The sequence below is a fragment of the Bos grunniens genome, chromosome 18, assembly GCF_055505025.1.
Source record: "Bos grunniens cultivar Pamir isolate PY7600 chromosome 18, Bosgru_T2T1.0, whole genome shotgun sequence".
Lineage (NCBI taxonomy): Eukaryota > Metazoa > Chordata > Mammalia > Artiodactyla > Bovidae > Bos > Bos grunniens.
In genome coordinates, this window is record NC_141182.1 from 63,874,818 (window position 1) to 63,888,131 (window position 13,314).

The 13,314-nt window shown below is 48.9% G+C and overlaps 1 protein-coding gene across 4 annotated transcripts in view; it reads right to left on the minus strand.

The window, feature by feature from the left end:
* Window positions 1–26: 26 nt before the first annotated feature.
* The window catches only part of NLRP13 (NLR family pyrin domain containing 13), a 30,598-nt gene continuing 17,310 nt past the window's right edge, over window positions 27–13,314 (minus strand). For 3 of the 4 annotated variants that reach the window (XM_086354699.1, XM_086354701.1, XM_086354700.1), the window contains 8 exons: window positions 11,795–11,962; window positions 7,756–7,923; window positions 7,227–7,397; window positions 5,206–5,376; window positions 4,671–4,841; window positions 3,715–3,885; window positions 2,565–2,735; window positions 27–452 (listed from right to left, as the gene is read on the minus strand). In XM_086354699.1, coding sequence (XP_086210825.1) covers window positions 329–452; window positions 2,565–2,735; window positions 3,715–3,885; window positions 4,671–4,841; window positions 5,206–5,376; window positions 7,227–7,397; window positions 7,756–7,923; window positions 11,795–11,962 — 1,315 coding nt within the window. In that variant the 3' untranslated portion in view covers window positions 27–328. Of the gene's footprint in view, window positions 453–2,564; window positions 2,736–3,714; window positions 3,886–4,670; window positions 4,842–5,205; window positions 5,377–7,226; window positions 7,398–7,755; window positions 11,010–11,794; window positions 11,963–13,314 lie in introns of all 4 variants that reach the window. The other variant, XR_015146566.1, reaches the window with a different exon arrangement.

Sequence of the window (13,314 nt, forward strand, 5' to 3'; positions counted from 1 at the left end):
ATGAAGTTTTTGATTTCCTCAAGACATTTTTTTATATCCTTTGCTTTATTTAATCCTCTTAATGGCCCCAAGAATTTAAATTATTACACCAATGAGGGAAAAAAAACACTTACAGGTGAGCCCATGTAGGATCTTGGGCCAAATAGAGACTTGGGTTAGTATTCTGCAGACTGGGCATTTAACGTGCTGCCTGTCACAGACTGAAGGGGCATCCTGGAGGCGACGGCTCATTCGTCCCCATGAACAGAAATTCCTGAGCAACACATGCATCAGGGAGGCTTTTCTCCCAGGACGGGCCGCGGTAAACCTGTGGTGTCGCCTCCATGGGTCACCACCACCATCTCTCTTCAGGGTCATTAAAGTCCCACTGAGACTTGACTCTCAAAAAGCACCCCTTCTCATGTAGTTTCTCCAACTCGGCACTCACTACAGAGCACAGGTCTTTTTCGAGCCTGCAAAAACAGAGACAGAAGGAGAAGAGATGGAGACAGGATGAGATGCTAAGATGGGTGTCCCAGAGAAGCTAACTTTTACCGTCCCCTGGATCTCTCTCTACCTCCAGCTTCATGCAGAGATTCCAGGGCAGTAGCGCTCCTTTCCACAGAAAAGCAGAGCACAAAGGAAAGAGACGGGAAATCCCCAGGAAAGATGATGAAACAAACGTAAGACGGGGTATTCCAATGAAAAGCACAACCACAGAGGGCCTACACAGCACAGAAAACCATACTCAACACTATAATAACCCACAAGGGAAAGGAATGCGAGTAGAAAAGAACAGATATAATAGACACGGAACACATAACTGAATTACTTGGCTTTACACTGGAAAGCGGCACCGTTATAAATCAGCCATATTTCCATTTTTTAAATGTATGACATAGCATCTGCAGAGACGCGGATGGACCTAGAGACTGTCAAACAGAGTGAAGTCAGTCAGCGGAAAACAAATGCCGTGTATTAATGCAAATACGTGGAATCCGAAAAATGCTGGTGTATACAACCTTATTTACAAAGCAGAAGTAGAGACCAGACATTGAGAACAAACACATAGACGTAAAGGACAGGGGGGTGAGAAGAACTGGGAGACTGGAACTGACACTTGTCGACTGTTGATACTATGCATAGAATCGTGACTAAGGAGAACCCTCCGTACAGCACAGGGAACCCTACTCAATACTCTGCGACCTAAATGGGAAGGAAACGCAAAATCGAGGGGATGTAGGTAGCAGACGGCTGACGCCCTTTGCTGCATGGCAGAAACTAGCAACACTGCAAAGCAACTAGACCACAATAAAAACTTTAATGTGTGTCTTAGTTCTGAAGTTGATAACACGAAATACTCAGTGTACAGCTTTCGACCAACTTCTCAAAGTGGGCAAGGTTCCCTGGTATTGAAGAGGATTCCTGCTAAAGCATGCTTAGTTTAACGTCTTTCTCAAAAAAATAAATAAGTAAAACCACAGCTTATCTTTCTGACCTCATCTCCAGGATATTAAACAAGGTGGGAAGTGTTCTAATCAAATGCTCTTCTTTCAAACGAACTCACAGTTGCCAGTGGCAAAAGAAATAGAGTTTGGGATGGACATGCACACACGGCTGTATTTAAAATGGGTAACAAGGCCCTACTGCAGACACAGGGAGCTCTGCTCAGTGTCATGTGGCAGGCTGGATGGGAGGGGAGTTTGGGGGAGAACGGGTGTATATATATGGATGGCTGAGTCCCTCCGCTGTTCACCTGAAACTACCACAACATTGTTCATCGGCTGTACTCCAATACAAAACAAAAGTTTAAAAAATCAAATGCACTTCTTGTGATGCCCCCAAAGATCACACAGAGCTCGGTCCAACCTCGGGGCTCCACACACATTCCTCTGACTTCCTCGGGGCACACGCCGCCCTTACCTGCAGTCACTGTCCGTCTTCCCCGCCTGCCACATGGTTCGTCCCTCCAGCCTCGCCGGGTCCCCCACAGACATGCCTTCCCTCACCACCCTGCTCTCCACCACAACCCGGAGCTTCCCTCCCAGCATTCACGCAGCTAACCCTGCTGTCACGGGTCTTGGATTTGTTATCTCCCAAAGACAAACACACACCAGCATGAAAAGGCCCAGGACCGTGTGTCACACCAACCACCACACCCCCGTGCTCGGCCCAAGGTCAGCACTGGGAAGGAAGTCGCTGAGTGAACATCTGAGTGAGACACGGCAGGCGCCAGAATGAGAAAAGTAGGGGACTCTCCCCAAAACACCATGTGCGTAGGACCGCGCCATCGTCTGGGGACCACAGGCACACATGGCTGGTTAATTCAGCCTAAAGACTAAAAAGTCAGCTTGTCCACTGCAGGAACCATGTTTCAAGCGTCCAGTACACGCACGCCGCTAGCGGCTCCTCTACTGGACAATGTGGATGCAGACCACCACGCGTGATGCCGGAAGTTTTGCTGGCCCGAACCGCCCTAGGAAACTGAACGCCCTGGGAAACCGAACCGTGGGCTTGCTTTAGGACCTCGTCCCATTCGTCCCCATCCCGACAGCCGCTTCCCCGTGGAGGAGTCGGGGGATTACCCGAGTTTCCGCAGCTTGCACATCGGCTTTCTCAAGGGCATCCACAGCCTGCTGACTCCGTCTGGCCCCAGGTTGTTTCCTAAAAGGTTCAGGTTCTCCAGGCTTTTACTGCTTCCGAGAACAGAGGACAGTGGCCAGCAGCAAGCGGCCGTCAAACTGCATTTCTCCAACCTAGGGGTGGTGGGACAGAAGCGTGAAAGATGGTCCTCCAAGATGGAGGAGTTACAGACAAAAGGGACACAGAATTTAGGGGGACACATACTGAAGGGCTTCCCAGGTGGCTCAGTGGTAAAGAATCCACCTGCCAAGGAGAGAGACACAAGAGACATGGGTTCAATCCCTGGGTGGGGAAGATCCCCTGGAGAAGGGAATGGCAACCCCCTCCAGTACTCTTGCCTGGAGAATCCCATGGACAGAGGAGCCTGGCGGGCTACAGTCCACAGGGTCGCAAAGAGCTGGACCCTGAAGACAGGCACACAGTACACATGCTACTGAAACAGGCTTGCTAACACACACCAGACACTGTCCAAGTGTCGACAGGCAGCATTCAATCCATATACCAATCCTGCGAAAGGCAGGGGTTATCCTAAACCCCACCTGACAGGTGAGGAAACTGAAGTTTAGCCTGCCCGGATACGGAAGAAGTGGTTTCACTATAAAGTGGACGTGTTCATTTACAAGGCCCTTAAAAGGACAAAAATAACACTACCACCCCTCATTACACTTTTTCCATCCTATTTCTAATTTTCAAATGCAAAAATCTGAAAATACTCCCTACTAGCAAGACTAACGCAAAAGTTACAGGAGACTGACACACAAATCATAGATAACAGACATTTACACAGGTGGCAGATACACAGGTACCTGGATGGGAGATGTTAACTGACACACAAATCATAGATAACAGACCTATACACAGGTGGTAGATACACAGGTACCTGGGTGGTAGATGTTATAGATACAGAGAGATGGGAGAGGAGACAGAGAGATTACAGAATAAGTCTTTCAGGCAGAATGTAAACTACCACTGAATCTTGTTCAAAGGTTAATGGCAATTCTTTGTACCCCTTTTGCACCTTTTCTGTAAATTCAATGTATTACTAGAAGAAAAGGTAACCAAAAAAGAAAGAAAGAAAAAGCACTGACTCACCCAAGTGTCTGCAACACACAGCTCGGACTTTTCAGGACACTGCACAGCTCCTTCACCCCCTCGTCCTGAATGTCATTGTTCCCGACGTCCAGAATCTTCAGGTGACCATTGCGCTTGAGGGCGTGAGCAAGCTCGCGACAGCCCGCCACCGTGAGAGAACAGTGTGACAAGCTGCAAGATGAAAAAAAGAAAATACAAACGAGGGAAAAGCAACCCCTGAACCCTTGCTCTCTGCATGTTCCAGCCCACCTTCTAAGGAAGAAAGCGACTCCAAAACCAGGCTTCTCCGGAGTCCTGGAAAGAGGAGGGTGCTGGTTAGGAGGTCTGAACACCTGGGCGCCCCATGTACCCGTGAACGGAAGAAAGCAAAAGGAACAGCCACGCGGCCCTCTCCCTGCCGACCCTCAGGCCACCGACAGGCTCATCTGTGTGCAGGACTTCTCTCTGCAACACTGACCCCCGGACTCATTCTTTTTCTTTTTTACTATCAAAGAATATTCCATCCTAAAGGAGATCAGTCCTGGGTGTTCACTGGAAGGACTAATGCTGAAGCTGAAGCTCCAATCCTTTGGCCACCTGATGTGAAAAACTGACTCATTTGAAAAGCCCCTGATGCTGGGAAAGATTGAAGGCAGGAGGAGAAGGGGATGACAGAGGATGAGATGGTTGGATGGCATCACCGACTCAATGGACACGGGTTTGGGTGGACTCCGGGAGTTGGTGATGGACAGGGAGGCCTGGGATGCTGCAGTTCATGGGGTCGCAAAGAGTTGGAGACGACTGAGCGACTGAACAACCACCACCACCAACACCCACCCACACATTCCCACCTCCAACAAAACCAAGAGCCTGCTGGGGACTGGCCACCAGGCCCAGGACTCAGATCCCAGCTGACCTCAGGCCGAGTGACACGACCCTCCTCTCGGCCTCTGACCGCAGGAAGTGGTGGAACTCACTTCAGGCTCTGCAGGGCGCAGTCTGCACGGCCCAGGGCTGAGCTCAGAAGCTTCACTCCCCCGTCTCCCAGGCTGTTCCTCCTCAGGTTCAGATGCGTCAGGCTCCGGCTCTGGAGGAGGGCGTCCGACAGGTGCCTGCAGCTGGGCGTGCTGAGCCGGCAGCACCAGAGCCTGCGCTCCCAGAAGCACAGAGACGGGCACTCGGGACAGCAGCTCGGGGCAACGCCCGCCCGACCGCCCCTCCGGGGCCTCCCTGAGCCCCGTCCCGGACACACCCAGTACCTGCCCGTTACCCTCTCTCACCCCAGCCTGACGCATCGAGCACACCAAGGATGTGCCCGTCACTCATGGCTGGGTTAAAAAAAAATAAAAGCATCTTTTGTTTTGCTTTTTTGAGCTTTATACAAATGTGTTAGGTCACTCCAGTCGTGTCCGACTCTTCGTGACCCCATGGACTGTAGCCCACCAGGCTCTTCTGTCCCAGGGGCCCCCCCACAGAGGGTCCTCCCCAGACACTGAGCCAGGAGGGACTCACTCCAGTCTCTGCAGGACACACTCAGGCCGAGTCAGGGAGCCACACAGCAGCTGCACGCCCTCATCTCCGAGTGGGTTCAGTCCCAGGCACAGTCGAGTCAGGTGGGGGGTGCTGGTGAGAAGTGAGGCCAAGTCCTCACAGGCGGCTGCTGACAGGTTCCCCTTCTCCAGCCTGCAGAGGGGGAGACGCCAGGTGAGCCGTACCCCGGCTCCCTTTCTGCTCCCCAACTCTCTGTCCCGGGGCCCAAGGCTGTGCAAAGATCAAGTCAGGTAAAGGAGAGAAGCACCAAGGAGAGTGAGGTGGCGAAGGTAACACTTCTCTACCACATGACATTCCTCATATGTGAAATCTAAATCTCACAAATGATCTCATGGAACAGAAGGAGGCTCACAAAACTGTATAAATCTTAATTATGTCGAATTGGTTCATAATGCTTTTCAAGTCTGCTACATTCTTCTGCTTCTCTGTACATTCACTCTAATTCCTGAGAGTTTGAAATTGAAACTCCAACTAAAAATCTTCATTTATTTACTTAAACAACTGTAATATATAATGGAACTGTATGTAACTTTGTTCTGTGTTTTCCAAACCTGTTTATATTTTCATAATTTAAAAATTAAAAAAGATAAAATATGTATCAAAAAAATTTTTAATTTAAAAGGAAACTCACAGACTCAGAGGATGAACTTATAGTTTCCAGGGGGGGAGGATGGGGGAAGGGATGGTTAGGGAGTTTGGGATGGACATGAGCACACAGCTGTATTTAACATGGAGCACCAACAAGGACCTGCTGTAAGCCCAGGGAACTCTGCTCTATGTGGCAGCCTGGATGGGACGGGACTTTGGGGGAGAACGGATGCATATATATGTTTGGCTGAGTCTCTTTGCTCTTCACTTGAAACTAACACAACATTGTTTGCTAATCAGCTATGCTACTGCTGCTGCTAAGTCACTTCAGTCGTGTCCAACTCTGTGCGACCCCATAGACGGCAGCCCACCAGGCTCCCCTGTCCCTGGGATTCTCCAGCCAAGAACACTGGAGTGGGTTGCCATTTCCTTCTCCAATGCATGAAAGCAAAAAGTGAAAATGAAGTTGCTCAGTCGTGCCCGACTCTTAGCAACCCCATGGACTGCAGCCTACCAGGCTCCCCGTCCATGGAGTTTTCCAGGCAAGAGTACTGGAGTGACCCCAATACAAAATAAAACATTAAAAAAAAAAAAAAAGATTTCTCCATCTCAGTCCTGCTGACCTTTGGGCCAGATCGTTCTTGATTGGGGCTTCCCACGTAGCTCAGTGGTAAAGAATCCACCTGCCAATTGCAGGAGACCCGCGTTCAATCCCTGGGTCGGAAAGATCCCCTGCAGGAGGAAATGGCCAACCCACTCTAGTCTTCTCGCCTGGAGAATCCCACGGACAGAGGCCGCAGAGAGCGACCAAGGGTTGGACGCAACAGAGCACGTGCGCTCCAGGGCTCTGGAGAGTCTGATCACACAGGTGGTCCTGACCCATTAGATGCCAAGAGCAAACTCCCCTCCCCACATGTGAAAACCAAGCACATGTCCAGACACTGCCTCGCATCCCTGGCAGGACAAAATTGCCCCTGGATGAAAACTAGCCTGTTTGGAGGAGGCTGGCAGAGGCCTGAGGAGGTGAGACAAAAGAGACAAAAGCAGCCAATGGTCAAGACGGCCAAGACAAGGTGAGAGCGAAGCTGGCTGAGAAGGGGCCCCGAGGGGAGAGGGGAGAGGCAACCAAGTCAGGGAGGGCCCCCAGGGGAGAGGCGGCTGAGACAGGCCCCCGAGGGGAGGGGCAGCCGAGACGGGCCCCCAAGGGGAGGGGCGGCCGAGACAGGGGCCCTAAGGGGAGGGGTGGGAGGCATGAGGGTGACGAGACCCGTGTCGGGGGTAGGGAGACACAACACAGGGGTCCCCGAGGTGCCCCAGATGCAGCCCCACTGATACCCCCACTCTGCCCCGCAATCCTGCAAGGAAGGGCTTTCTGTGGAAGCAGGGCGACTTACGACAGCTCCTTCAGGGCACAGGTGGCCGTCCCCGGGGGCTCCCGCAGTCTCTTCAGCTCAACGTGGGAGAGGTCGTTGTCCGCCAGGCTGAGGAAGCTCAGACTCGAGTTCCTGCCGAGTTCGGTGAAGAGCTGATGGCAAACCTCAGTGCTCAGGCCACAGGACTCCAACCTATTGGAGAGACCCAGGGCTTCCCTGGTGGCTCAGACAGTAAAGAACCCGCCTGCCAATGCAGGAGACCAGGGTTTGATCCTTGGGTCGGGAAGATGCCCTGGAGGAGATGGCAACCTACTCCAGTATTCTTGCCTGGACAATCCTCAGGGACAGAGGAGCCTGGCCAGCTACAGTCCACGGGGTCAGAAAGAATCAGACACGGCTGAAGCAACTTAGCACGTGTGCTCCACCCCCATGCATTCTCCCCCTTTGCTAGCCTTCACATGCTTTTCCTGCAACATTTACTCCAGCCCTTCCAGTGAGTCCTCAAACCCACACATGATGTTGGGGACAGCCCTGGAACGCAGTGACTCACCACAGATACTTGAGGCCACAGGCTGAGTGCCCCAGCATTCTGAACACGCCCCTGGACACAGCAGCGTCCAGGCTGTTGGAGCTCAGGTCCAGGTGGGTCAGGTGCCGGTCACCACGAAGCAGAAGACCAAGCTTCCTCAGACCCTCCACAGGGGCCATGGACTTCCAGCTGCGGAGAGACGCAGGGATGGAGCGCTGGAGGGGAGGCGCTCCCGCGGTTCATCTTTCCAACACTGCACACACACCTAACCGCCAGGGCGAGGGACATGATACAAGAGGAACCCAGACACTGAGGGGCATCACGGTGCAGAACTGTTCTCAATTTTTATTTCTAATTGGAGAACAATTGTTTTACAGTGTTGCTTCTGCCATACATCAACATGAACCAGCCACAGGCATACACAGGCCCCTCTCTCTGAACCCTCTTCCCGCCTCTTGCCTCATCCCAGCCTCTAGGTCATCGCGGAACACCAGGCTGAGCTCCCTGAGCTATACAGCAGCTTCCCCCCAGCTGTCTGCTTATATACTTTGGTGTGTCTGTGGGCTTCCAAGGTGGCTCAGCGGTAAAGAATCCGCCTGCCAATGCAGGAGGTGCAGGTTTGATCCCTGGGTCAGGAAGATCCCCTAGAGGAGGAAATGGCAACCCACTCCAGAATTCCTGCCTGGAGAATCTCATAGACAGAGGAGCCTGGTGGGCTACAGTCCATGGGGTCACAGAGAGTTGGACAACTCTGAACAAGGGAAGACGGGGGTGGGGCTCCCCCATATATAGAAAACTATAAAACACTGGTGAAAGAAATCAAAGAGGACACTAATAGATGGAGAAATATATCATGTTCATGGATTGGAAGAATCAATATAGTGAAAATGAGTATACTACCCAAAGCAATTTATAGATTCAATGCAATCCCTATCAAGCTACCAACGGTATTCTTCACAGAGCTAGAACAAATAATTTCACAATTTGTATAGAATTACAAAAAACCTCAAATAGCCAAAGCTATCTTGAGAAAGAAGAGTGGAACTGGAGGAATCAACCTGCCTGACTTCAGGCTCTACTACTATGCCACAGTCATCAAGACAGTATGGTACTGGCACAAAGACAGAAATATAGATCAATGGAACAAAATAGAAAGCCCAGAGATAAATCCACGCACCTATGGACACCTTATCTTTGACAAAGGAGGCAAGAATATACAATGGATTAAAGACAATCTCTTTAACAAGTGGTGCTGGGAAAACTGGTCAACCACTTGTAAAAGAATGAAACTAGAACACTTTCTAACACCATACACAAAAATAAACTCAAAATGGATTAAAGATCTCAACGTAAGACCAGAAACTATAAAACTCCTAGAAGAGAACATAGGCAAAACACTCTCCGACATACATCACAGCAGGATCCTCTATGACCCACCTCCCAGAATATTGGAAATAAAGGCAAAAATAAACAAATGGGACCTAATTAAACTTAAAAGCTTCTGCACAACAAAGGAAACTATAAGCAAGGTGAAAAGACAGCCTTCAGAATGGGAGAAAATAATAGCAAATGAAGCAACGGACAAACAACTAATCTCAAAAATAGACAAGCAACTCCTACAGCTCAATTCCAGAAAAATAAATGACCCAATCAAAAAACGGGCCAAAGAACTAAATAGACATTTCTCCAGAGAAGACATACAGATGGCTAACAAACACATGAAAAGATGCTCAACATCACTCATTATCAGAGAAATGCAAATCAAAACCACTATGAGGTACCATTTCACGCCAGTCAGAATGGCTGAGATCCAAAAGTCTACAAATAATAAATGCTGAGAGGGTGTGGAGAAAAGGGAACCCTCTTACACTGTTGGTGGGAATGCAAACTAGTACAGCCACTCTGGAGAACAGTGTGGAGATTCCTTAAAAAACTGGAAATAGAACTGCCTTATGATCCAGCAATCCCACTGCTGGGCATACACACTGAGGAAACCAGAAGGGAAAGAGACACATGTACCCCAATGTTCATCGCAGCACTCTTTATAATAGCCAGGACATGGAAGCAACCTAAATGTCCATCAGCAGATGAATGGATAAGAAAGCTGTGGTACATATACACAATGGAGTATTACTCAGCCATTAAAAAGAATACATTTGAATCAGTTCTAATGAGTTGGATGAAACTGGAGCCTATTATACAGAGTGAAGTAAGCCAGAAAGAAAAACACCAATACAGTATACTAATGCATATATATGGAATTTAGAAAGATGGTAACAATAAACCTGTATACGAGACAGCAAAAGAGACACTGATGTATAGAACAGTCTTTTGGACTCTGTGTGAGAGGGAGAGGGTGGGATGATTTGGGAGAATGGCATTGAAATATGTATAATATCATATATGAAACGAGTCACCAGTCCAGGTTCGATGCACAATACTGGATGCTTGGGGCTGGTGCACTGGGACAACCCAGAGGGATGGTATGGGGAGGGAGGAGGGAGGAGGGTTCAGGATGGGGAACACATGTATACCTGTGGCGGATTCATTTCGATATATGGCAAAAGCAATACAATATTGTAAAGTTAAAAAAAATTGAATTAAAACACACACACACACACACACACACACACACACAAAACATCCTCTTCACTCCCGGAGTTGCTGAACTGGTTTCCTTCTGCTTTGGGAGAAGTCACCATCTCATAAAGACACTGAAGTCTGTTTCCCCAGGGACTTCCCTGGTGACCCAGTGTTTAAGATTCTGCCTCTCAGTGCAAGAGGTGTGGGTTCAATCCCTGGCTGGAGCTAAGATCCCACAGGCCTTCCAGCAAAATAATAAAAAAAACAACAGAAGCAGTACTGCAACAAATTCAATAAAGACTTTAAAAATGGTCCCCCCATCAACACACACAAAATCTTTAAAATAAAAAAAACTTTGTTTCTCCGCCATAACGTAAGCTCCATAAGGCAAGAAGTAACAGTTCTGGGACTTCCCTGGTGGTCCAGAGGTTAAGAATTTGCCCGCCTATATTGGGGACACAGGTTTGATCCCTGATCCAGGAGGATCCCACGTGCTGCAGGGCCACTAAGCCCATGCGCCAGAACTCCTGATGCCCAGACGCCCTAGAGCTAAATGATTAAAGGGTCGGGTCCCCCAGTGTTCACCGCAGCACTGTTTGCAGTAGCCAGGACACGGAAGCAACCTAGATGTCCAGCGACAGATGAATGGATAAGGAACGTGTGGTCTGTATATACAACGGAATCTCACTCAGCTGTAAAAAACAATGCATTGGAGTCAATTCTAGTGAAGTGGATGAACCTAGAGCCTGTTATACAAAGTCAGAAAGAGAAAAACAAATACTGCATATCAACGCATGTATATGGAATCTAGAAAGATGGTATGGATGAACTATTTGCAGGCAGCGATGGAAAGCAGACAGAATTGTGGAAACAGCAGGGGAAGGAGAGGGAGGGGCGGATGGAGAGGAGCACCAACGTGTACACACGATCGGTGTAAGGTTGGGGAGCGTGACAAGCTGCTCTGTGGCACGGGGAGCCCCTTCCGCGACAGGGGAGAAAGCGGGGAGGCAGGAGGCCAATGGATGTGTAATTATGGCTGATCCGCCTTGTTGTCTGGCAGTAGCTAACACAACGAGGCAAAATTAAAAAAAAAAAAAAACACACACAAAAAGGTCAGACTCAAATAAACCAAGTAGAAATAAAGGGTGCCACGTACAAGGGAATGCCACACACTAATTCTAGAGCCATGATTCATGACAGTAACTGAGCTGTTAATGGCTCTGAAGGAATCTGCTCTAGAAAGGTCAAGTCTCTGACCAGCTTGCCACTTCTAACTCCATCAGATGGCCATTTAAAAAAAAACTTCAGTTGACTCTGCCTAAGTAGGAGCTTCGTGACTCTAAGTCCCTTGATTTTATTCTCCTAAGCGCCCAGCTCACTTTCTGGCTGATAGATACTTATGACCGTCATCAAAAGATAAAGTAAGTTGGGTTATTCTCCAATCGTGTTCTTCAAATCATGAGCATCTCACACTTACGCCAGTTTCTGAAGTCTGCACCGTGGGTTTCCCAGCTTGAGACAGAGTCTCATCATGGAGGCAGTGCTAAGCTTGCTGTTACTCAGGTCCAGCTCACTCAGGTTCCCGCTGCAAAACACCGAGCAAATATCCTCCCACTGATGCATCCGGAAATCAGCAACCCTCATCCTTCGTGGGGGAAACAAGAGAGAACGCTGATGAGAGTAGATGAAACCCAACCAACACCCAGCATGTGAAGTACAGGCAGCAGGAAGACACCCTCACCAGGGACTCACTGGGGCCCTGAATATGAAAGTGTGCAACCCGAAAAGCAGAGACACCACTTTGCCCACAAAGGTCCGTCTAGTCAAGGCTATGGTTTTTCCAGTGGTCATGTATGGATGTGAGAGTTGGACTATAAAGAAAGCTAAATGCCGAAGAACTGATGCTTTTGAACTGTGGTGTTGGAGGAGACTCTTGAGAGTCCCTGGGACTGCAAGGAGATCCAACCAGTCCATCCTAAAGGACATCAGTTCTGAATATTCATTAGAAGGACTGATGCTGAAGCTGAAACTCCAATACTTTGGCCACCTGATGAGAAGAGTCAACTCATTGGAAGATATCCTGATGCTGGGAAAGACTGAGGGCAGGAGGAGAAGGGGATGACAGAGGATGAGATGGTTGGATGGCATCATTGGCTCAATGGACATGAGTTTGAGTAAACTCTGGGGGATAGTAAACGACAAGGAAGCCTGGCGTGCTGCAGTCCATGGGGTCGCAAAGAGTTCAACAGGCTACGACTTAGCAACTGAGCAACAGTACTACTGATACATCGTTTAAAACCACTGAGGGGAAAAAAGCCAGTAAGAAGCTGTGCTGTAGAGAAGCAAGAAATAATCTCAACATCAGAAGATCTTCACTTCAGGGAAGGTCTGAAACTTCCTTACGCCTTAGGATGATCACACATAAAGGGAGGGATGATAAGGTGAGATTACTTTTGGAAAATCACTTGTAGTAAAAGCACTTACATGACCCAATACTGAACATCACCAAAATAGTCACCTATTGAAGTTTTAGGGATTCCAGGACAGGACAAATGATCACCAGTAAGTATCAGTTCAGTTGCTCAGTCGCTCAGTCACACCTGGCTCTGTGATCCCATGGACTGCAGCAAGCCAGGCCTCCCTGTCCATCACCAGTTCCCAGAACTTGCTGAAACTCATGTTCATCAAGTCGGTAACACCATCCAACCATCTCATTCTCTGTTGTCCCCTTCTCCTCCTGCCATCACACCCCCAAACCAAGCACCTTATTAATATCACAGTCAGGTGAACACAAAGAAATTAAGCTACTCAGCATTTCAACTTCTTCACTCAAAACTGAACTGGTGCTTCTCGAAAATTTGAGGGTTAAACAGGAAAGGGTTTGAGAACATATACAGCAACTCCTGTTTCAAGATAACAATTTAGAAAACATTTCTGGGACCTGAATTTAGGAGAACAGCTAAGCTTCCTTATCATCCAGCCGGGAAGCCAGAAGTG